Source organism: Denticeps clupeoides, chromosome 5, assembly GCF_900700375.1.
Source record: "Denticeps clupeoides chromosome 5, fDenClu1.1, whole genome shotgun sequence".
NCBI classification, from domain to species: Eukaryota; Metazoa; Chordata; class Actinopteri; order Clupeiformes; family Denticipitidae; genus Denticeps; species Denticeps clupeoides.
In genome coordinates this window covers 21,430,448-21,451,501 of record NC_041711.1, presented here as the reverse complement: position 1 = coordinate 21,451,501, position 21,054 = coordinate 21,430,448, and the positions used below count along the sequence as shown (strand labels likewise).

Genomic DNA, 21,054 nt, shown 5'->3' with positions numbered 1-21,054 from the left:
ACATTCCTGACAAATGGATTGCTATTCATTGGAAGGTCTGCCACTAGCACCTCACTGGCGACCTTTGAGGTGACCACTGAGATTTATAGTCAGGCTCCCCTGTACCTGTAAACTCAGGGGGAAAATGTGGGAAATGTCATTATTTCACAATGAGAGTTTGACTAGCTGTTTTTGTCAAATGTTATTGTTTTATTCAGGTTTATTTGGCACAGATTATTTCAATGTGTTTTGTGCTCTTTTCTCTGATCTAGCGACAGCATGTGCAGTTCATTACAGACACCATCAAACCTGCAGTTGATCTAAACTCTTAAGGACAAGTGTTGGAATCAATGCTGGAAAATGTACTAGCAATTTTTAAGTTGTTTTAATGACTCTGTCATTGCACAAGCATAAAATAGAGCAAATTTGCATCTTTTGTGTGTTTTTACATTCGTTTTTAAATGGAGACACGTGTCTGCTGAGGTGCTAGAATATGGAAGCAAAACACACAGGGTGGAAGTAGCCTAGTGGGTAACACACTCGCCTACGAACCAGAAGACCCAGGTTCAAATCCCACTTACTACTAGACACTTAACCCTAAGTTGCTCCAGGGGGACTGTCCCTATAACTACTGATTGTAAGTCCCTCTGGATAAGGGCGGCGGATAAATGCTGTAACTGTAAATGTACCACGTGACGTGGTTCACCCTGTAGAGCTAGCAAATAGCAACATGGCTGAAAACAGCTGAGCAGGGCAGCAATAATCATTGTGTTATATGTTAATAAACTGTTTATTATCTCTGGTGTCTTTGGTTACAGCCTGGCAATATCCAAAAAAGTTGTGATGAAAAATTGCCCAGCCCTACGTTAGACACACACAGGTGTTTTCCAAAAACACCTCTTTCTCTGCCCCTTTCTGCCTGTCTCCTATTCTCTCTCTCACACTTTCTTAACCTTGACCACTCTGATAATACAGTGAGACACGCCAGTGTGTCTTGACAGCCATCAATGGTGTCGTTGTCCTGCCTGTCTGCCTGATTGCTTGCGTGCCCCAGCCATTTCAGCACTGATGTCCAAGGTTAAGCCAATCAGGGGGCAGGTGAGCGTGATCTGGGCCTAATGGACTGCAATCGACATGATTAGCGGCTCTCACCTCAATGGAGATGCCAGTGGATTGATTTTAATGGGCCCTCCATGCCAACTTGTCAACTGAAAGATCTGTTTGGCATTCATATGTCTTGTCAGATGGGACGTCGGTGTGACCTTCATTGCCGATGGAGCTGGCCCACCTTCTCAACTGACACTCTGTAACAAGGACCTGTACTGAGGAAGAGTAGTTGATAGATTTGTTATTTTTAAAAGCTAATATTCTTTTTTCACATATAATGGTGGGAAATGGAAAATCTACTGTGATTGTAAGTTTGCTAAAAGAGTATTCATCTACCCTGATGTGATTTTTCTGCTTTTCGTTTGAAGCTTTCTTTCTTTTTTGCTTGTTTGAGTTCATTATTTAGTTCATAACTGTCCCTTAATAACTTGTGCTGTATTCTTGTGCTGATTATGATGCAGCCTCCTCCTTGCAGTTTTAAATATTTGCGATATCTACAATGATCACGTCTGAATAAATCACCGCTTCACTTTAAGGATGTGGTTGGCTGAAAGAGGTGTCCTAGCAACTGTTGCTGTGCAATTGTGCATCTGTCTTTTCAGGCTGAGGTACTTTTAGTGTCATTTGTTTTTTAATGCCAAATAATGCAATTTGTAGAATAAAGTAACAAGGCATAAAGTGAAGCCTACCAGCAGGTTCTTCAGATGATGTATGTAATGTTAAAGCCAGTGTGCACGAATATGAAATTAATGTATTGTTTAAAACAATGGTGCAGAATATCAAAAGACCTTTTTTTAAAGCAGTGGTGTGCCATAGATGACTTGTTTTCAGGCTGGAAAAGGAAGGGAAGAATGAGTGAAATGCATATATTTTTCCCCTCCTGAATGCTAGGAGGGGAATGCATCCAGTCAGCCCTGACATTGGTAGAGTCGACCTTTCAGTGGCAGGATTAGTATGATGAATGACCGATCGCTGTGGCCTAATAAACAGCTATAATTATTAATAATGCATGCCAGAGGAATGGGCTAACTCTGCTAATTACAGTCATAATTTCATTTAATTAGGCAGGTGGAGGTTGAGATGGAAAGAGAACTGAAATATATGGAGGGGAGGTGGCCTCAACTAAAACTAGCTTTTTATTTATTTATGTATTTATATATGGACTTGACACAAGTATTCCATGATAAAATTTGTCAGCCTTTAGAAACAGAAGATTTTACTTTTGAAGTATATCATACATGTAATGTTTTTAGGGCTATCCATCTGTACTGCATTTATCACCCGAAGATCTATTAAATGTTTTATATACCCTTGCTGTGTACAGTGCAGTAGTTTTTGTCCATGCACCCTACACTGTCACTGTGCTTGTGTAAATGAGCTTGTTTTGAAGAAGGTCATTGAAATGAGCTTCTGCGTTTAATTCAATGCATTCAGAAATTACTATGACAGACAAACATTTGGACATCTCTGCTTTAAATATCGGTTACTGTGAACAGTTAGGTGAGCAGAAGATGAACCACAAGTTACAGCATTGTGTTTAATATTTTAGTAGTCTTTTTTTACTTCTGTGTTTTGTTCACATAGCTGCATAAATTGTGTTACTCACAGAATGAACAGATATGTTCTAGTAGCAGAGGAAGGCTACAACAGTATATCAAAGCATTTTCAGGTTCCTTTTTCTTTACTTCATAATGGCAATTAGTGCTTCACGATATATATCGAAAAATTATCGTTATCGCGATAATACTACATGCGATAATTGTATCGCAAAGAGATGTGATAAATTACATTTATACTGCGTCCAAAATACTATATACTATTGTGATGAGCGGTCGCCGCAAGGTCAGGAAAGGAGAAATCGGCTCCATTATGAGGGTTTCGGAATGACGCTTTTTATTGAACAGAATCCAGTAGGTGACACCAACAGCCAATACATACTCCTCCAGCTTCTATATAACAGGGAGGCGTCTATCCTTCTCCTCCCACCCTACACCTCGTCTTTCTGGTGTAAAGTTTCTCCCCTTGCGCACGCTACATTAATTCCCCATAACACACACATCCCAAACCCAAACAGAAAACATTTACATGTAACATGGCTAACTATTTGCAGTCCCCGGGCACGCACGTCCCGTTGGTGCTTATCTCACCCGCAAGGTATGCTGGTCCCAACTCATGGCCAGCCTCCGCCGCCACACAATATTGTATGTGGAAAATAGAATGCGAGGCGAGTAGTATGTCTGAATTCATAGTATTCGAAAAACAGTAGATGATAGGGCTGCAACTAATGATTATTTTAATAATCGATTAATCTGTCAATTATTTTTTTGATTAACTGTAGAATCGGATTCAAAAAAAAAAAAAAGAAAAGCATTCATTTCCAACCCTTTATTCAAAAACAGAACCAAAATCTTTAGAAAGTGCTCAAACATGTTGCTTCTTGAGCTGTTATAATAATAATATTAATAAATTAAAATAAAAATGGACTAACACAAAAAACATACACATGTATGCTTTACATCTGCCAAATATAGACTTTTTTTTTTTTTTTTTAATAAAGTGCCACCTGAACTGCCAGTACGGTAAATAATTTATAAAAATATAAAGAACAATACAAATCAGAAAATTTAACAGGATTTGTTTGAATGTCAGACACTTAAAAATGTCTTGTTTTCTGAAAAAACATCTCAAAATTAAGTGATTGTTTAAAACAAGCAAAATTATCTGTCAATGGGGTAAGAAAACTAATCAGAAGTTTTAAGCATCACTTAATATTCTCATGCCATTTTTCTAAGACTTTTAGATATTTGGACTGGAAACGAGACAAAATTACTAGGTAAGAAAAGCTTTTTTTGCAGTGTAGCTATACATGACAACAGATTGAAAAATGAATGGTCCAAAAAAGGCTAGTGAAGAAAAACATGTCTTTAGTCTTTTAATGCAAAGTAACTATAGCACCCCTGCTTTACTACTGTTATTAACGCGCTAACGCTAACTTGTCATGCTTGTCAAGCTGGATGTGGGGTAAACATTTACATTTACAGCATTTATCAGACGCCCTTATCCAGGGTGACAATCAGTAGTTACAGGGACAGTCCCCCTAGAGCAACTTAGGGTTAAGTGTCTTGCTCAGTGACACAATAGGCGAGTCGTCCACGCGGAGGCGCAGAGAACAGTCCGAACGCTGTTTCATCCCCCCTCCACACCTGTGAGTGGCGTTGTAAGTCCCCGTCTAGTTCTCCTCCGCGGCAAGGTAAACACCAGCACCAGGGATGCTACGTTCCTCACTTCAAAACGGAACAAAAGTAGGATTCTGTAGTGACTTACCTTGCTGCTGAACTCCCTTTCTCCTCATCAAACACGCGTTTCAGGTGCTGGATCATTGCTGTGGTGCTCCCGTGCCATGTCGCTTTCGCATATTTTCGCGCAAATTTCTCTGCCTTCGCCATGTATCTGTCCTCTACCTCTGCTGGGTTTTTTTTGTTTTTTTTGCTCTGCGCTGTCTATGAGGCGCCAGACTCAGCTAGCATCTGTTATAAGCGTCTCCACGTTATAACGTATCGATTAGGAAATTCGTTGCCAACTGTTTTAGTAATTGATTTTTATCGATTCAGTCAATTCGTTGTTGCAGCCCTAGTAAATGAGAAGTACCTGGACGACGTACTACTTCCAGCCGAATACTGTAGTAGGCATTCAATGGACACTTCACTATCCCACAAGGCAGCAGGAGAGGCGGCCTCATATTCAAAATATGGTGGTAAATGGCTCTCTTCAAGTGTAAGTATCTTAAGGAGAATGTTGTTCATTGTGGTTAAATTGTACTTGTGAGAAAATGCCCTCTGTAAAGGTAAAGAATAACATCAACATAGCGGATGTAGTACGTCCGAATTCCATTCATACTACCCTCATTCATACTATGTAGAGCATACTGTAATGTAAAGGAATTATGCACAGCTCCCAGAATGCACTACGTGCACGGTTTTAGTCAGGGGCACTAGTTGGAGAGTTACCCACCATCTTGAAGAAGACATGTTGCTGTAATGGGCTTGGGGGAAATGTGTGTTGTGAGGTGCTAGTTGTTAGATGACTTACGCTTGCATTTACGGTTCAAATAAAAATGGAATTGTTCCAATTGGGTGAGCCTTTTGACATGCGGCGCTACAAAACTTTATACCCTTTATACCCACCTCCCAAGTAGGTGATATAATGCTATTGGCTAGACCGGGCCATGTAATGTTTACATGTTAATATTAATTTTTATTTATGTGGATTTTGTCAATATGTTAGTGTTTCCACTACATACCAATTTATTTAAGGTCTGTACACTTTGTTTAGTAGTATTTTCTTATTTCAATTTTGTTTAATTGTGTGTGTGTGTGTGTATATATATATATATATATATATATATACACACACACACACACACACACACACACACAATTAAACAAAATTGAAATAAGAAAATACTACTAAACAAAGTGTACAGACCTTAAATAAATTGGTATGTAGTGGAAACACTAACATATTGACAAAATCCACATAAATAAAAATTAATATTAACATGTAAACATTACATGGCCCGGTCTAGCCAATAGCATTATATCACCTACTTGGGAGGTGGGTATAAAGGGTATAAAGTTTTGTAGCGCCGCATGTCAAAAGGCTCACCCAATATATATACACACACACACCAGGCTAGGCAAGGAATTATTTTGTTTAAAAGATGCTCTTGTTTTAAGACACTCTTGATGAGTGTATGGTTACATGCAAATAAAAAGCAATCTTTGAAAGCATTTCATATTGTGTTGGCAGGTCTATGGTAAAAACAAACCAGAAATCACAATATCTGCTGAGGGTTTTAAGTCATTCATAATGTTTAGGGTTAGTCTAAATAACTTTCTTGACATATTTTTTTTTTTTAGCCTGAATTAGATTTAATTAGATCAGATTGAATATATATTACCTGTTTAGTTTTGTATGATCATTACATATCGAAATAATTTTTTTTAATAGCTAATAATAATAATAATTTAAAAGCATTTCTCTAGGGAAATGTTATATCGCAAGAAATATCATTATTGTGATATTTTCCCAATATCGTGTAGCCCTAATGGCAATTTACAGAAATGGTGAAGTTGAAAAAAACTGTACTTTAAAGCCTCCGCTTGACTGTGAAAGACATTTGGGAAGATTTAGCAGACAATGGAGTGGTTGTGCACTCTTCTCTTCAACAACACCTGAACAAATAAGACCTTATACAAACTAATATGAGTCAGCAGAATTAAAACTTTTCAGCAACCCAGCCAAATTAATGTCTAAACGGAACCTAATGAGATAGAACATTTGGGCTGTAATGCAGATGTTCAGAGGAAAAAAGGGTGCCAAATTCCAGGACTGGGCTTGTGTTGCTGCTCTCAAACAGTGCCTATGTGTGATTTATTTGACAAATATTGCGAATGTGATTTCATTTGTGATTGGTATACTATGTGTATTAAAAACTCAAAGCATAAACATGCATTGAAATGTGAACTGCTGTGTAACTAGCATCTACCACGTGTAGAGAGTGAGCATCCTTGCTGGCGTTAAATTGGGCGTGTTTTTAACATGGCACACATGTGATTGGTGAGCATGACTGTATCACACAGGGACATCAGCGCAACGTGATTGGACCTGCCTGGTGGGCTACAGCCGTTTTCAGACCAAACACGAGATGCGCTGCTCTAAAACCAATTATTTCCTATGGATTGCATGGCACAATTCGAACCACTTGCCCAATCAGTTCCACGCATGTGTATCTGTTAGGCTTTCGTGTGGCGCAAATTAGGCAGTGTTTGGTCTTCTCCTGATATACTGATATTATCAGTATCTAAGTGTACAGAGATCTACAACACTACATTATCGTCTTACCAGGAGGAAAGGTAAATCTGGTGAGCACAGTTAACTTTGTTTTGCTGTCTGAACTTTGTTTCCTCTGCTGCTGCACGCCCCCTCAGACAGACAGAGCATCATCTGCACGCTCTGCCCATTCGGCTGCATTCGCCATTTGCCTGGTCCCGTTTTCCCCACTGTAGTGTTGCTGCCGCTGCCTCTCTTCTGCCTGCATCTCCAATGCCCCAGGGGGTCACCAATGCTCTCGCTCACTGACTGTCTCCAGCCAAACCAGCATGTCTCCCTATGTGATGGAGCAGAGTCTGGGGTAGCATAATAATCAAAGTCAGTGTGATTTGTTGTCACAAAAAAGTACTAAATTTACACATTTATTTTCTAAAGCGCATCTATTCTCTATGCCACGTTTTAAAAAAGTATTGTGATTAGGTTCATAATCATTTACATACCACTGAATTCTGATCTATATTATTTTAGCATTAATAGACCTAAACTACATGCATTCATCTCTGCATACATACAGCTCACTGCATAGTCTTTTTCTTTTGTGCACATGCACTGAGCTTCAAAGAAGTACTAGTATGGTGGTTAGTTTTGTTTTGAGTGTTAAATGATCAGAGACAAATGATGAATAATTTATTATATAGTCCCATACAGACTTGTAAGAAAAACAGGCTTTGAAGTGCTTTGAAATCATGGGCTTCATGAACAGCTCTAGTTTGTTATCTCAACTGTACAGCACTACAGGTTCATAGGCGAGTGTGTTACCCACTAGGCTACTACCACCCATAATTTGACTACTGATCACCTTATTCAGCCTTATTCTAAATCACACCTATAAGGTCTGTGTTCTCATAGCAGAGCACTGTGCTTTTAATCTGTGTTAAGGCTTCCGAAATACAAACATTTCCAAAAATTATAATTTTTTTGACTCTGTAAAAAGACCGTGAGGAGAGAGAACAGAGTGTAGAAAAAACTCTCTCTCTCCCTCCACACGAAAGCACTGTATTCAACCACTCCAACTGGCAGAAAGAGGCATGGCACAATAGAGGTTAAAAATGAACAGTTTCTAATTTATTAACACCGGTAAATAATTATTGTAGTTACATGTGAATATTGAATGTAAAAAGGTACCAAGGTTACAGAGAAAACAAAAATGAGAAGAAAGAGTAAAGGGGGAGAGAGAGAGAGAAAGAGGCAGAGCCATGAGAAATAATGAGATGATAGAGCAGGCTCGAAAACCAGAAGATCCGGTTTCGATGGAAAGACAGCTGGGAAAGAAAAGAAAAGAAAAAAAGTCCCTTCCCCACATGTGAGCAGACCTTTATACCCCTGGCCTACAGGAAGTTGTCACTGGCCTACAGGAAGTTGTCACAGACCAATCAGAACCTGTTGTTTCTGATGTCACGCCCCCCCGGTGCCTCCCATCTGGGGAAGACAAAGAGAGTGGGCGGTCCTCATGATGGCCGACACTTCACACGTTTGGCTCGGGGGCCTCCCGTCTGCGCAAGACAAAGAGGGTAGGCGGTCCCGACGCACAACACCTCACATGTTTGGCTCGGCAAAAGGCCGTCCGACAAAAGGCATGAGAAACTGTTCATGCACAACATTTGGCACAGGAATGTCACATTTCTTCTTGCAGACAGTCGCTGTGCAAAACAAAAGCATGGTCCTGCGATGCCCAATCTTACAACTGCAATGTTCAATTACTTATATATATATATTTAACAAGTAACAGATATGACATAAGCATTACATAAACACAGCATTATACAAATGTGTTTGTATTCATGCCTATGTCTCATGATTTATGGAATCTGCACAATTCGCCCAGTCTGCTCAGTGCCCTGCAGTATTCAGCTGAGCTTCTAAATAAAGATCCTGCCTGATTGGGAAATTGAAAGATTTGGGTTAAGTGTAGTTTAATCAGACCAATAACTGTATAGAAAAGGTAATTAAAGTTCAACATTTAATGCAATCATACCTCTGGACACACATATGGCTCTGAGTTGTTCGTGTGACTTTTTTTTTTTCTTTTTTTTTTTTTTTTGGAACAAATGGCTCCCAGCAGGTATTCTCAGGATGCAATATATGTATATGTCAATTGAGCCGGCACCTTCAGGGATCTCCTGACAGTGCCTCTATCTGATCCCAAAAGCCAAAGTCGTATTATCAAACACATTGCTGTTGACAAAAATCAAAGCATGACTGGACTTTTATAAACAAATGAATACAAAAGAGGAATGCATAAATGAACTATCATTATGAAGCAGAAGTTGCCGTGGTTGCTTACCTTTATGTGAGCGTCTGTCTTTCCCTTCTGTGGTGAACAAAGTTTGTTTACACCAGTACAGTAAACCATATCATTTGGCTGGAACAGGGAGATGCATTTCATTGTGATCATGCAGACAGGGCTCATTGTACTGAGGCCAAGCTGTGTCAGACACCAAAACAGCAGGTTCGTAATGAACTAGCCTGTGTCTGTGTGTGTTTTATTGTAGGACAGACTTGTATGCTCATTACAATGCAGCCCGACTCGTGCTGTTTTCTACTGCAGTATGTGCTTTGCATACCCAGGTAAAGAAATATTCAAAAGGGATGAAACAAACACACACACAATATAATAATGTTCTGTGCAATTTGTGCTTTTGTTTTTCTGGGGTTAGTTATTGTTGTAAGATCCTTAAGGAGCGGAAAGCATGTTAGGAGAGGACTTAGACTTAGACTTTCTTAGACTTTTCACCCATTCTGTCATGTTACTGACTGTTATGAATAGTTATAAAGGTGCAACAAGTGATTTCAATTAGTACTGCGTGGAAGTGTTTTTAATTATACCATACTACCACAGAAATATCCGCTCCTCGTGAAAATAACGTGCATGAAACAACGCCTACTTGCAGCACAAGCCATTAGTTTTGGAAAATTGGTGAGAGCACAGAGCGAATGGCAGGGTTTCTGCAAATCCTTAAAAAGTCTTAAATTCAACTCAAATTGAAGACCTTAAACACCATGACTAAATGACCAATAATCGTGCACTATTTTATACTTCATACCCAATAAATCAAACAAGCCTTCAATCTGTCAGTAGTCTGCCGGTCACTGCACGCTGTGCCCTTCCGGGTTTACTAAATGCTGCGCATGTGGAGCTGACCAGGAGCTGCCCTTGCCTCTTTGGTGCCCACGAAAATAAAAAGTCCACCAGCAAAAAAATACAGAAAAATCCTAAAAACGAATCACTTGCATCATACAAATGTCTGGTATTTCACTGGCCTTATGGGTGTGACTTTCATAGAATTGCCCAGATATCGTTTTATCTGATATGCGGTTATGATATATGTTGAACAACTTCCTGATGCAGTGCTTTTCCTAGACACATCACATTATATACCATAATATAAACAGTCTGTCTGTCCGAGGGGGCGTGCAGCAGAGTAAACAAAGTTCACTGCGCTCTCCGTGAGGTTTGGGTTTCCTTTCAAAAATCGGCAAGTAGCTCAACGTGAAAAAATAGGTGTGGTTTTCTAAACTCCTGGTTTAGAATATGGTAGATCTCCAGACACTCAGAAACGAATTAGCTTTTATTCCATTCCTGTTTGTGTGTGTGTGTGTGTGTGTGTGTGTGTGTGTGTATGTTTCGAAGGGGAAGAACACTGAACCAACAGAATAAAAGCATGGACGTGGGCAAAGTTCAACAAATCTCAACTTTGACCACAAGGTTGCTGATTGGTGCTCTGTGCTGTGCTTGTGCTGTATACAAGGCCAAAAAAATGTCTCCAAACGATACTATTTAAGAATGAATTGTGACCTGAAAGAATTTAAAGGGTTGTTTCAAGTGGCTTGAAAACACACACACACACACACACACACACACACACACACACACACACACACACACACATATATATTGCGCTGATTAGAGATATATCTAAATTCCCCATTGAATTAATGAAGGCCATTGTTTCTGGAGCATCCTGTCATTTTTTTTATTGGAGGGGTTAAGTTGGACATGACTGTTAATGTAGCGCAACTGATTGCAGAAACATTTGAGTGAAAGACCAGTAATTAGAGGGTATATTTGTAATATTTCTATCTCTATGTGTGACACAGAGTGTGTTTGTGTATCTGTGTACATTGGCTGAATTAATAGTGCATAGAAATATTTGGGCAAGGTTAAAATAGGTATGTGTAGTGTTACTACTATTGTAATGTGTTCCATCTGGGATTGAGGTTTTTACTGGTGCTGGTGCTGTTTTGTTTTTTTGTTTTTTTGTGCTGGTGCACGGTTCGTCGGGTGACTGCTAAATAAGTCACTGCTGCTCAACCCAATGGAGTAATGGCCCTAGAGCAAGTTTAGAGGGAGGTTGTATGGGCTGTATCAACAATGTGACTCACTTCAATAATATCTGTTTTATGTGTGACCCAATGTTTAATGACCAATATTATGATCTAACAAATTGCGGTAACCACTCACAATTGTGTGAATAAATATGAAACACTATGAAAATCTTGACTAATGTCAATTAATTACCAAATGTCAATTAATTACCCTCTCTCATCCCTATTTAACTTTTTTTTTTTTTTTTACCATGGCTTTTAGATTCAATCTCCTATTTTTACTGTTTGCTTTTTTGGATTATTATACTTTTGATTTATCATGACAAAAATAATACTATTTTAGTATTATTTAGTATAACTATAAGAATTCTCTTACTTAATACTTCTGGTGTTTAATGCATGGTCTTTGCACATATTCAGAAAATGGGATGCTTCTTGTGTAAAATGTAATACGTCGAAGATTTATTTCCAGCATGTTGTGTTCAAGAGAAGTCGGGATTTTTTGGAATTCGATTACATATATATCACAATATTATCGTAGAACTGTCCTGAAATCCATCATGAAAAACAATATTGGGATATCAACAAGCGTCAATACTATCGCTTTAAACCAACTTTCTCTTTTTTTTTTGCTTTACCAAAGACAGCGGAGTAGACCAGTATAGTCTACTTCACAAGCTTGGTTCTATGGATAGTAATGTCCATCTTTGTCTTTTCTCCTTCTCTAGCAATTAAACTTTAGGTCTCTTACGGATGATGTGGTAAGAAATGTCTCCTCCCCTCTCCCTTTTTTTAAGCATTGTCATACTAATTACAACACTTTTCTTTTTTGTGTGCCTATGTCAATATTTGTCATTTTAAACATAATTGCTACATATAATACAACTTAAAGCAAAATGGCACAGAAAGCTGTGTTGGTGTTTTCTATCAGACCAGTGTCAGTCCTTCATCGTCTGCCAAGGTATTGAGCAGCTAATTTGGGAATTCACTGCCTCAGAGGCCAGCAAACATTTCAGCAGCAGGCTTATTGTCTATTCAGAAGCTCATAGGAACCATCCAACACAGAAATGCAGTGCTTTCTGCATTCAGTGCATGCACTCTGCTTTTGTCATTAAATGTTGGACTATTTCATGCCCATTTGCGTACAACACAGGAATCATCGGCCTTGAAGAAGCATGCAGAGGAATTTGTTGCCTTTGTGTTATAGTCCACACACACAGCATGTTTCAGCTGTTTGCATGAATATTTAAAGCTTGTCCTCTGGCTTGAATGGCTGTGGGTTGTGTGTTCTTTATAGAAGCATGGGATCATTTTATTATTTGTGGTGATATTGTTAGCTTTCCTATTTAAAACATGTGTTTATTCATTTCTCCCCTCTTGCTACTGATCACTCTTCTCATCTCTTTGTGTTTGTTTTTGCATGCTATTGATTTGTTTCGCTGGCCTTTGGTGGAGGTGGGGTAAGGTGTAAAGATAGCTAATCCGCATTCTGCTGATGGATAAAACTTATAACAACACTGGAAAAGAGTCACTCTCCCCAAGAGTTGTTTGGTGTACATATAAGTGTTACATGACTAATTGAGCTAGTTGGATTGATAAAATGGGTATAAAAATGTTTTGCCACATCAAGCATGGTTTTTCAAGGTAAGGTGTGAATGGACTGCAAGTACAGTTATTCATGTTGCACCACTAGCATGAAATCATGCTCTTTTTTTAGGGGTGGGGATTTTATAATATTTCATTTATATAAATGTAATTATCGATTTTATTCTCACCTGATCATCCTATGTGGTTAACATAGGATTTCATCATCACTGCAACCTTTTATGAGTAAAAAGTGTTGAAATGAAAATACCTTTTTGTCCCATTGTATGTGCAGACACCTTTTCAAGCCCAGTTTCCACAGCCAGAGAGGCTAAATGTATTCATCTTATGCTGTGGCCTGTGTTAGGGATGCACTGATCTGACCTTTCCTGAGATTCAGTGCCCATATTTAATGAACAAGCTGTCTTATTGTGGAGAGGAGACTGTTATTCTGTTGCGTTTATGGAAACATGAGACCTAAATATTAACTGAAATACTGTTTTCTTTTTCCAATATAACTTAAACTTATGTATACACTTATAAAATACACATATTACACACAATATAAAAAAACTATTTGTGCATCTCCCACCCTTTAAAAAATAACAGGACTAACAGAACAGGACTAACAAAATAACAGAAGCAAACAAACATGATGAAGCAAAATGTAAAGTGATTATATAAACAAATCATTCAATCAGAATTCAATTATTGTTTAGTGCATGTAACAAAAGTTACTTTATCCCTATAACTTGTGGTCAGAACTATGAACAAGTGTGACACGTATGTAGTACTTGTCATGCCTTACATATGCAACTAAAGTGCTACACAATTGCTGTTAAGTTAAACATATGTCAGTACTAAGAGTTAATGTGGTGTATTGTATGAATATTTTAATTAAGCCTGATTCACAATTCAATATAACATATATAAACTGAACTTTGAATGTCTGGGTTATGATAATAATTTGCCTTGAATTTCATTGAATTTAGTAAAAATATAAATCTAATTTACAACAGAAAATATGAGAACAAGTAAAGTTTCCAGAGAATCACCCAATTGTGTTTTTGTAGACGTGAAGATTGGGTCCATGTGTGCGATTCACACAATATATCTGTTCTTTTCTCACTCATTTAGTGCCTTACTAGGCACTGTAAACCTTAGATGGGGTTTACCAAGGGACTACATTTTTCATGAATTTTGAGAAAACAAAATGGCATTTGTCATTTTGTCATTCTGATTGCAAAAATCACAAAAAGTGAAATCCTGAAGAATAACAGAATGTTGTATATAGCAGGTTTGTATGATGAAAGCCACTACTCTATAGTGTCCTATTAAGTACTGATGTTCTCATGAGATGATTTTAGTAATGGGGTTAGCTGGCAACAAATGGAAACATGAGTAGTGATCGAGTTTTTGCGTAGAGTATTAATCACCCCTTCCCCCCTTCTTCTCTTCTGTGTCTCTTGTTAGTTGGACAGATTTGCGAGCATTCGTATTCCGGGCAGCAAGAAGGAGCGCCCTCATCTCCCATACATCAAGCAGTCCTCATCAGACTTGTCTACTTCAGAATTTGAAGACCTTTCTTCCAGAATCACCTCTGAAAAGGAGATTCTCGCCCTCTTCGAGAAAATGATGGTATCATGTTTATATGCACAGAACATACATTTGTTTCAATGTCATACAGACTCCATCATGCTCCATCAACCTTCACTATTGTCAAATCAATGGGCTAGGGTTATAATGGACTCTTATGTATGTTAACATGTTAAATAAGTTTCTAGGTTATTAATATAATGGCACATGCTGCATTATGATTTTGTATATTCATATGGTGAGTTCTGTGACTTCCGCTAATTACTTGTTTTCTTGAGTTACAAATTCAAAGATTTGGTGTCTTGCTGGGCTGAAGCGGAATCTCATGGCTCTTATGATTCACATCATAATGGGATTAGGTTATGATACAAGTATTATCAATTTATCTTTCTATTTTCCCCCCAACCCATTTGGCTCATTGGCATTGTTAAAGCTTAATCCTTATAATGATCCATAATTAATTTACTACCAAAATCCTTTCTTTGTGTGCTCTTGGAAACCAGTTGACATGGTCATTTTAACTTTTAAAATTAATAATGTTTTCTTAAAAGAAGTAACATGGACAGGATTTCTGCATGAAAAGACACAGTTGGGGCAGTGGTGGCCTAGCAGGTAAGGAAACAGACCTGTAATTGGGAGGTTGCCAGTTGAAATGAGGAACGGACAAGCGGACACTGTACCATTCCCACACACTGCTCCCCGGGTGCCTTTCATGTGTGCACTGTGTGCTGTGCTGCAGGGTTTCACTGTCCTGCAAATCTGTAGATGAAATAATTTGTTCCATTGTAAATAAGCAATCAATAACTATAAGCTTATAAATTGATGGATTTAGAATTTGCTACAAACAGTATTGAGCTATTAAATAATGGGGGTGTTCTACTAGATACTGCTACTATGCATTGTGCATTAACTCCCGCATTAAGCTTCAGGGTTTGAATGACGGGCCCTGGGATTACTGGTATGGTAACGTGGGCAGCGACGCAGTCATTAGTCACAGCAACTGAAGGTTTGGATGCGCAGGTTTGCGAGCAGAGGTGACAGCGGCATTGTGGGTAATGGATGTCTTGCCTTTTGCAACACAGTTCTTTTCTCCCAGCTCCACTCCGTACTAGCTTCCCTTTCTTCCCACTCACAGGGACAGCAAGGCTCTCCTGACTGAATTTTTAAAACATCTTCGATATGCACTGTCTGTCACCTCACCATATAGTGAATTATGTAGGTGAAGTTTGTGGAAGAATGGTCTGAGTTAGGAAGGATTTAAACTTATATAAGATGCATATTTTGTGTGCACACACGTGTGTACCCATTGCCACACATACGGAAAGCAGCATAAAACTTTTATTTAAAAAAAAATAATAAAATAAAAATTAATACTAAGTGCCATCAGTTTTTGGGGGATCAGTTTGGTTGATCTGTCTGCCATTGATTGGAGTAGATTATTTTCCAGCTTTTTCAATTGTATGTCTGTTTTAATTGTGTTAATCACAAATTTGCTTCCCTCTTTTAGGAGGATATGAATTTGAACGAAGATAAGAAAGCTCCCTTAAGAGAGAAAGATTTAAGCACCAAAAGAGAGATGGTACTTCAGTACATCATCACAGCTGCCAAAACAGTAAGTGGTTTGCTGAATCTAGTCACTAACTGTTAATTGTAGATATTTAGAGATGTAGATATCTCTGAAATTTAATGAGACTATATAATTTTTAATAGTATTCACTAGGGCTATGTGAAATGACTCAAAAATAATATCACAATATTTCCGTAGCCTGAAAATAACAATACATTTGATGATAGAACAAAATATGCCTTTTAATCAGCATAATATAAGAGATTACCTAAAATATTCTGTAAAAAAAAAATGTATATATTATGCAGGTGCAATAACTTTATTTAGTAAAGTATCTGAAAGTAAAATAATAATTAAAATTCTTCCTCTGTTCTTTGGATTGGAAAAAAATATAAAACGTGCATAGTATAACAATATCCAACATTAAATATAAAGTGCAGTTTATAAAAAATCATTAGATCACGCTGAACTAGCTTTCTTTGTTTTGGTGTTGTATCATTAGCTGAGCTAACTGCAACCTGGGATGTCAGACAATCCTGATACAGACTTGAGTGCCGATGCTTGAGATGGTGAAATAATTTGATGGTTTTCCTCCTTTCACATTTTCCTCCTTTCGTGTTTATTTGAACCCACAACCATCTGATTTATGAGTCTGCTTCCTTGTAATTTGAAATTGCAGATTCCTTGTCAATTTCATGCACCTTTTGGGAACGTCCATTAACAAGAACCCATGAATGCATCTGTGAGCTTGTTATAAATGGAAAGACACATACCATGGGACATATTTTTTATTGATTTAAGCTTGGTGTCAGAACATGCATTTGGTTGTGTATGGAATTGCATAGCTGCAGATGAGTCACGATGCCCATTAGGGCTGCAACTAATGATTATTTTAATAATTGATTAATCTGTCTTTTTTGATTAATCAAAGAATCGGACGAAAAAAAAAAAAAAGAATAGCATTAATTTCCACCTCTTTATTCAAAAACAGAACTAAAATCTTTAGAAAGTGCACAAACATATTGCTCCTTGAGCTGTTATAAAAATAAAATAAAATACAAAAAGACTAACACACAAGAAACACACACGTATGCTTTACATCTGCCAAATATATAGACTTAAAAAAAAAATGAAGTGCCAAATGAGCTGCCAGAACAATAAATAATTTCTAAAAAAATATAGGCCCTTATGGTCTTGTAGCTTTCTTCTACCTCCGCTAGTTTTTTTTTTTTTTTTTTTCGATTCTTTGTTGCAGCCCTAGTGCCCATTCTGACCTGTGTCCACCACCAGTTATGATGTGAGCATCATAACTAGAGCAATGAACAAATGAAGCTGTCCTGTTCTGATCAAGTTTTCTTTTACATCATGTGAATGGCCAGGTGTATGTGTGTCACTTTTTCAGGGAGGACATGGCACAACGATACACGATAGAATGAAAACAAATCATTCAAAATTCTCAATGGGTACTGAAAAGCATCAATGGTGTGGCCTTGACATGCTTGTGCTGTGAAAAAAAACCTCGCTGTGTCACACTGTCTGAATCACTTGAATGTATCTTGGACTCTGCTGTTCATCCTCCAAACAATGATAGCCGAACTAGGGCACAGTGTATGACTTCTGAAGGTTATGTACAGAGCCATTAAAACACTCATGCTTTCCAGGTAAAGTAGTTCTCTCCTTTTATTTACTCATTAATTTCAGCTTCATTTCTCTTGCCTTCTTTTATATTTCCTTTCTTTTCCTGCCTCACCCCCATCTTTCTGGGGAGTGTGCTGTTTACCCAAAGATGGGGTTCCTGGTCTGATTTTGATGACAAAAAACAGAACACCATGTGACTATCTCTGTCTTTCTGTACAAAATGATATCTCTTCGTTGCATGCATGTTCAAATGAATAGAACATGCCTTGTCTTGTGCAGTCTCTTGTTCTCTCTCCAGATGAGATCAGTGGCCACTAGGTTCTGTCCATGCTGAATGCAGCTTGTGCAGGTTTGAGCCAGATTGATTCGGACCACTCCTAGATGAAACCCTTTAATTGTTTGAAATGCCATGTGAAGCTTACCGATGGAATATTTCATGCTCTTATGCCTTGGAGAGTACACCTTTTACATTTCACCTGTGCATCTGCCTCTCTTTGCTGTTCTGTACACTCTCTCCATCGTCACTCCATGAAGCATCAGAGTGCACTTGGTAGGAACTGCCAGGTTGCATGAAGATGGATGGTGTTAGAACAGCAAAGGCATGTGTGAAATAGTCACCAGGTAGATTGCAGACGGTTTTACACTGCCTTTCATCTGTCATACCTTCAGTATGTTTCACTATGTAGCTTGCTGGAGGGAGAACTGGTCAGCAGTGTGAAGCATCATTTAAGAAGGAAAAAAAAACTGCTTCAGAGTTTTGCTTAGAAAAGTTGACAAGGCACTGTGTCTGCTGGGGCTTGAACTGTTCTGCTGCAGAAACAGAGGACCTGGACGAGGCTCGATGCTCTTTCAAATTGATGTTGAACTCAGGACATGTTTTGCTTTAAACATTTTCAGCTTCCATGCCTGATTTGCAGTATGCACTGAGGAAACATTTAATTCAGAACTTTATTTGGTGTTCCTGTCCTCCAGTTCACTGATTGAGGACATCCCAATTAGTTGCTTGCACTGTAGTGGCTTCTGACGTTCAATCTGCAAGGAACTAATTGGCAGTCTTTTGGGGATTTTTTTTTTTTTTTGTGTGTGTGTTTGTGTAAGCTAAGAGTGGATGTTTCCTGCTCATCAGTTGCACTGTTTCCTACACTCAGTGATTTTTTTTCCCACAAATAAAGAGAGTGCTGGACATTTTTCCTTCAGCTAAAGGCTGTCCTCTTCTGAGTAAGGTCTTGCCATTTGTGCTGGCCTGTTTTCATGGATTCCAAAGTATTACCACTAACCATTTTATGAGATCACCTGCTGTGTCTGGGTGAGATGATTTAATCTCAAATGGAACTCACAGGCACACATTTTCTTTGAGGCCATAAACCAATAAAAATACTTCATTTTAGCTGTATTTGAAAACTGGAAATGAACAGTTTAGGCATGAATAATGGAATGTTTGTCATTCAACATCCATGGATAGAGCTCTGAAATTCAGTGCATGTGTTCCTGGTGAGGATTAGGACTATATTTACATTTACAGGATTTAGCAGACGCCCTTATCCAGAGTGACAATCAGTAGTTACAGGTACAACTCTTGTTCAGGGACATAATGGTTGTAAGTGGGGTTTGAACCTAACTGGATTCACCCTGTTAGGACAAGTATGGCATACCCTATTACATCTGCTGGAACACACAAAAAAATCTGGGACAGTAATATTTTAAAACCAAAACCAGGGGCAGTGGTGGCCTAGGTGGTTCAGGAAGAGGACCCGTAATCAGAAGGTTGCCGGTTCAAATCCCGAGCCGCCAAGGTGCCACTGAGGTGCCACTGAGCAAAGCACCGTCCCTACACACTGCTTCCCGGGCGCCTGTCATGGCTGCCCACTGCTCACTCAGGATGATGGGTTAAATGCAGAGGACAAATTTCACTGTGTGCACCGTGTGCTGTGCTGCTGTGTATCACATGTGACAATCACTTCACTTTAAACTTTTTAAAATCTTAAAAATTCTGATTTTCCCTCAGATGTGGAAACATGCAAAAAGTGTCACTGAAGCACATAGTCTCAGCCATTAACCAACCTGCCTGCTGGGTCTGGTATACATTCTGAAACAAAACACCCAAGACTTACTTTTATTGTTGCAGGGATGATGACCTTTGTATTGACTTTGCCTTTCCACCTTTGTGTCACAAAGCTCATTAAATAAACCAAAGTCTGTACTTTGCATAACTTAATGTGAAATGCAATTAAAACAGGAAAAAAAAAGATCTTTGTAAATGGCAAGGTTTTCTAGCTACACACATCACATACACATACCTGCACACACAGTTTGCTCAGAACTCTTGGTAGTGTAGAGAGCTGGGGTCAGTCTACTCGCTGCTTAATTCTCTCTACCAGCAGGATGCTGAGGGGTCACCATCTGATGGCAGTGAGTAATCAAAACTGCATTTGCTCACCTAAACCCTGTGGCCACAACACTCTGGTGGGGGTCCCTGAAACTAATTTGCTTTGGTGCAGTAAAGGGTAAGCCCTCTCAGCTGGAAATGTGAAAGACATTGCTAACAAATGTTCTTGAGTTCAAAACCTGGTCTCGCCTCATCTAGTCTTATTTCGTCTCTTCTTTTCTTTATGTTTGACTCTAAAGACTGAGCCCCATTTTCAGTGCTATGTTAGACGTAACGTATGAGGAGTGTTTCCTAATGACACTTAAAGTATGTATTTTGGCAAATAAACTGATGAAAACAATATTTTAGTATTATTGTGATACACAGAAGAGCACACCACACGAAATGTGTTCTCTCCTTTTAACCCATCACCTTTAGTGAGCAGTGGGCAGCCATGAAAGCCTTAATCAATCTGTGCTGTTGATGTCTTATTTATTTTCATGTGTTCAAGTTATAACTTAATTTTACTCTTTTTCTTGTATAATCAGACATATTTGATAACTTAATCTGTCACAAGTCCTGAAAAAAGTTTGAATTATGTTTCTTGATAATCAAGTGATCTTGTTGGCCCCTCTGTCATTTTGTCTTGATTTCAATTTGCATTTTTCCTTGTGTTCTTGACTCAAAGCACCCCACTGGTTTCTTTGTAAATTATTTACTGCACTTTTTAGTATTCCCCTGGTCTGCACCTGCTACACAGGGGACATCAATGATTTGTGTGAAAGCACATTAGATTTTTTCCTTCCGTCTTTCTGTAATTTTGATAATTACTTTTACTATTTCTATTACTTTTAAGCCCCTTTGATGTTTTCATATTTTTTACTGGGAACCTCTTGGTGTAGAAGCAAGCTAGTGGCCTGGCAAAAGGTGGAGTGCGATCTCTTAGAAGAATTGATAATGTTCAATATTTTTGGCACTAAATGTTCTTCACAAAAAACAG

The 21,054-nt window shown here is 38.4% G+C and overlaps 1 protein-coding gene across 6 annotated transcripts in view; it reads left to right on the top strand.

Moving 5' to 3' along the window:
* diaph3 (diaphanous-related formin 3) overlaps positions 1 to 21,054 on the top strand; it is a 219,976-nt gene that overhangs the window by 9,234 nt on the left and 189,688 nt on the right. For 5 of the 6 annotated variants that reach the window (XM_028979068.1, XM_028979067.1, XM_028979070.1 and 2 more), the window contains exons 2-4: positions 12,033 to 12,065; positions 14,362 to 14,526; positions 15,992 to 16,096. In XM_028979068.1, coding sequence (XP_028834901.1) covers positions 12,033 to 12,065; positions 14,362 to 14,526; positions 15,992 to 16,096 — 303 coding nt within the window. The remainder of the gene's footprint in view (positions 1 to 12,032; positions 12,066 to 14,361; positions 14,527 to 15,991; positions 16,097 to 21,054) is intronic. The other variant, XM_028979066.1, reaches the window with a different exon arrangement.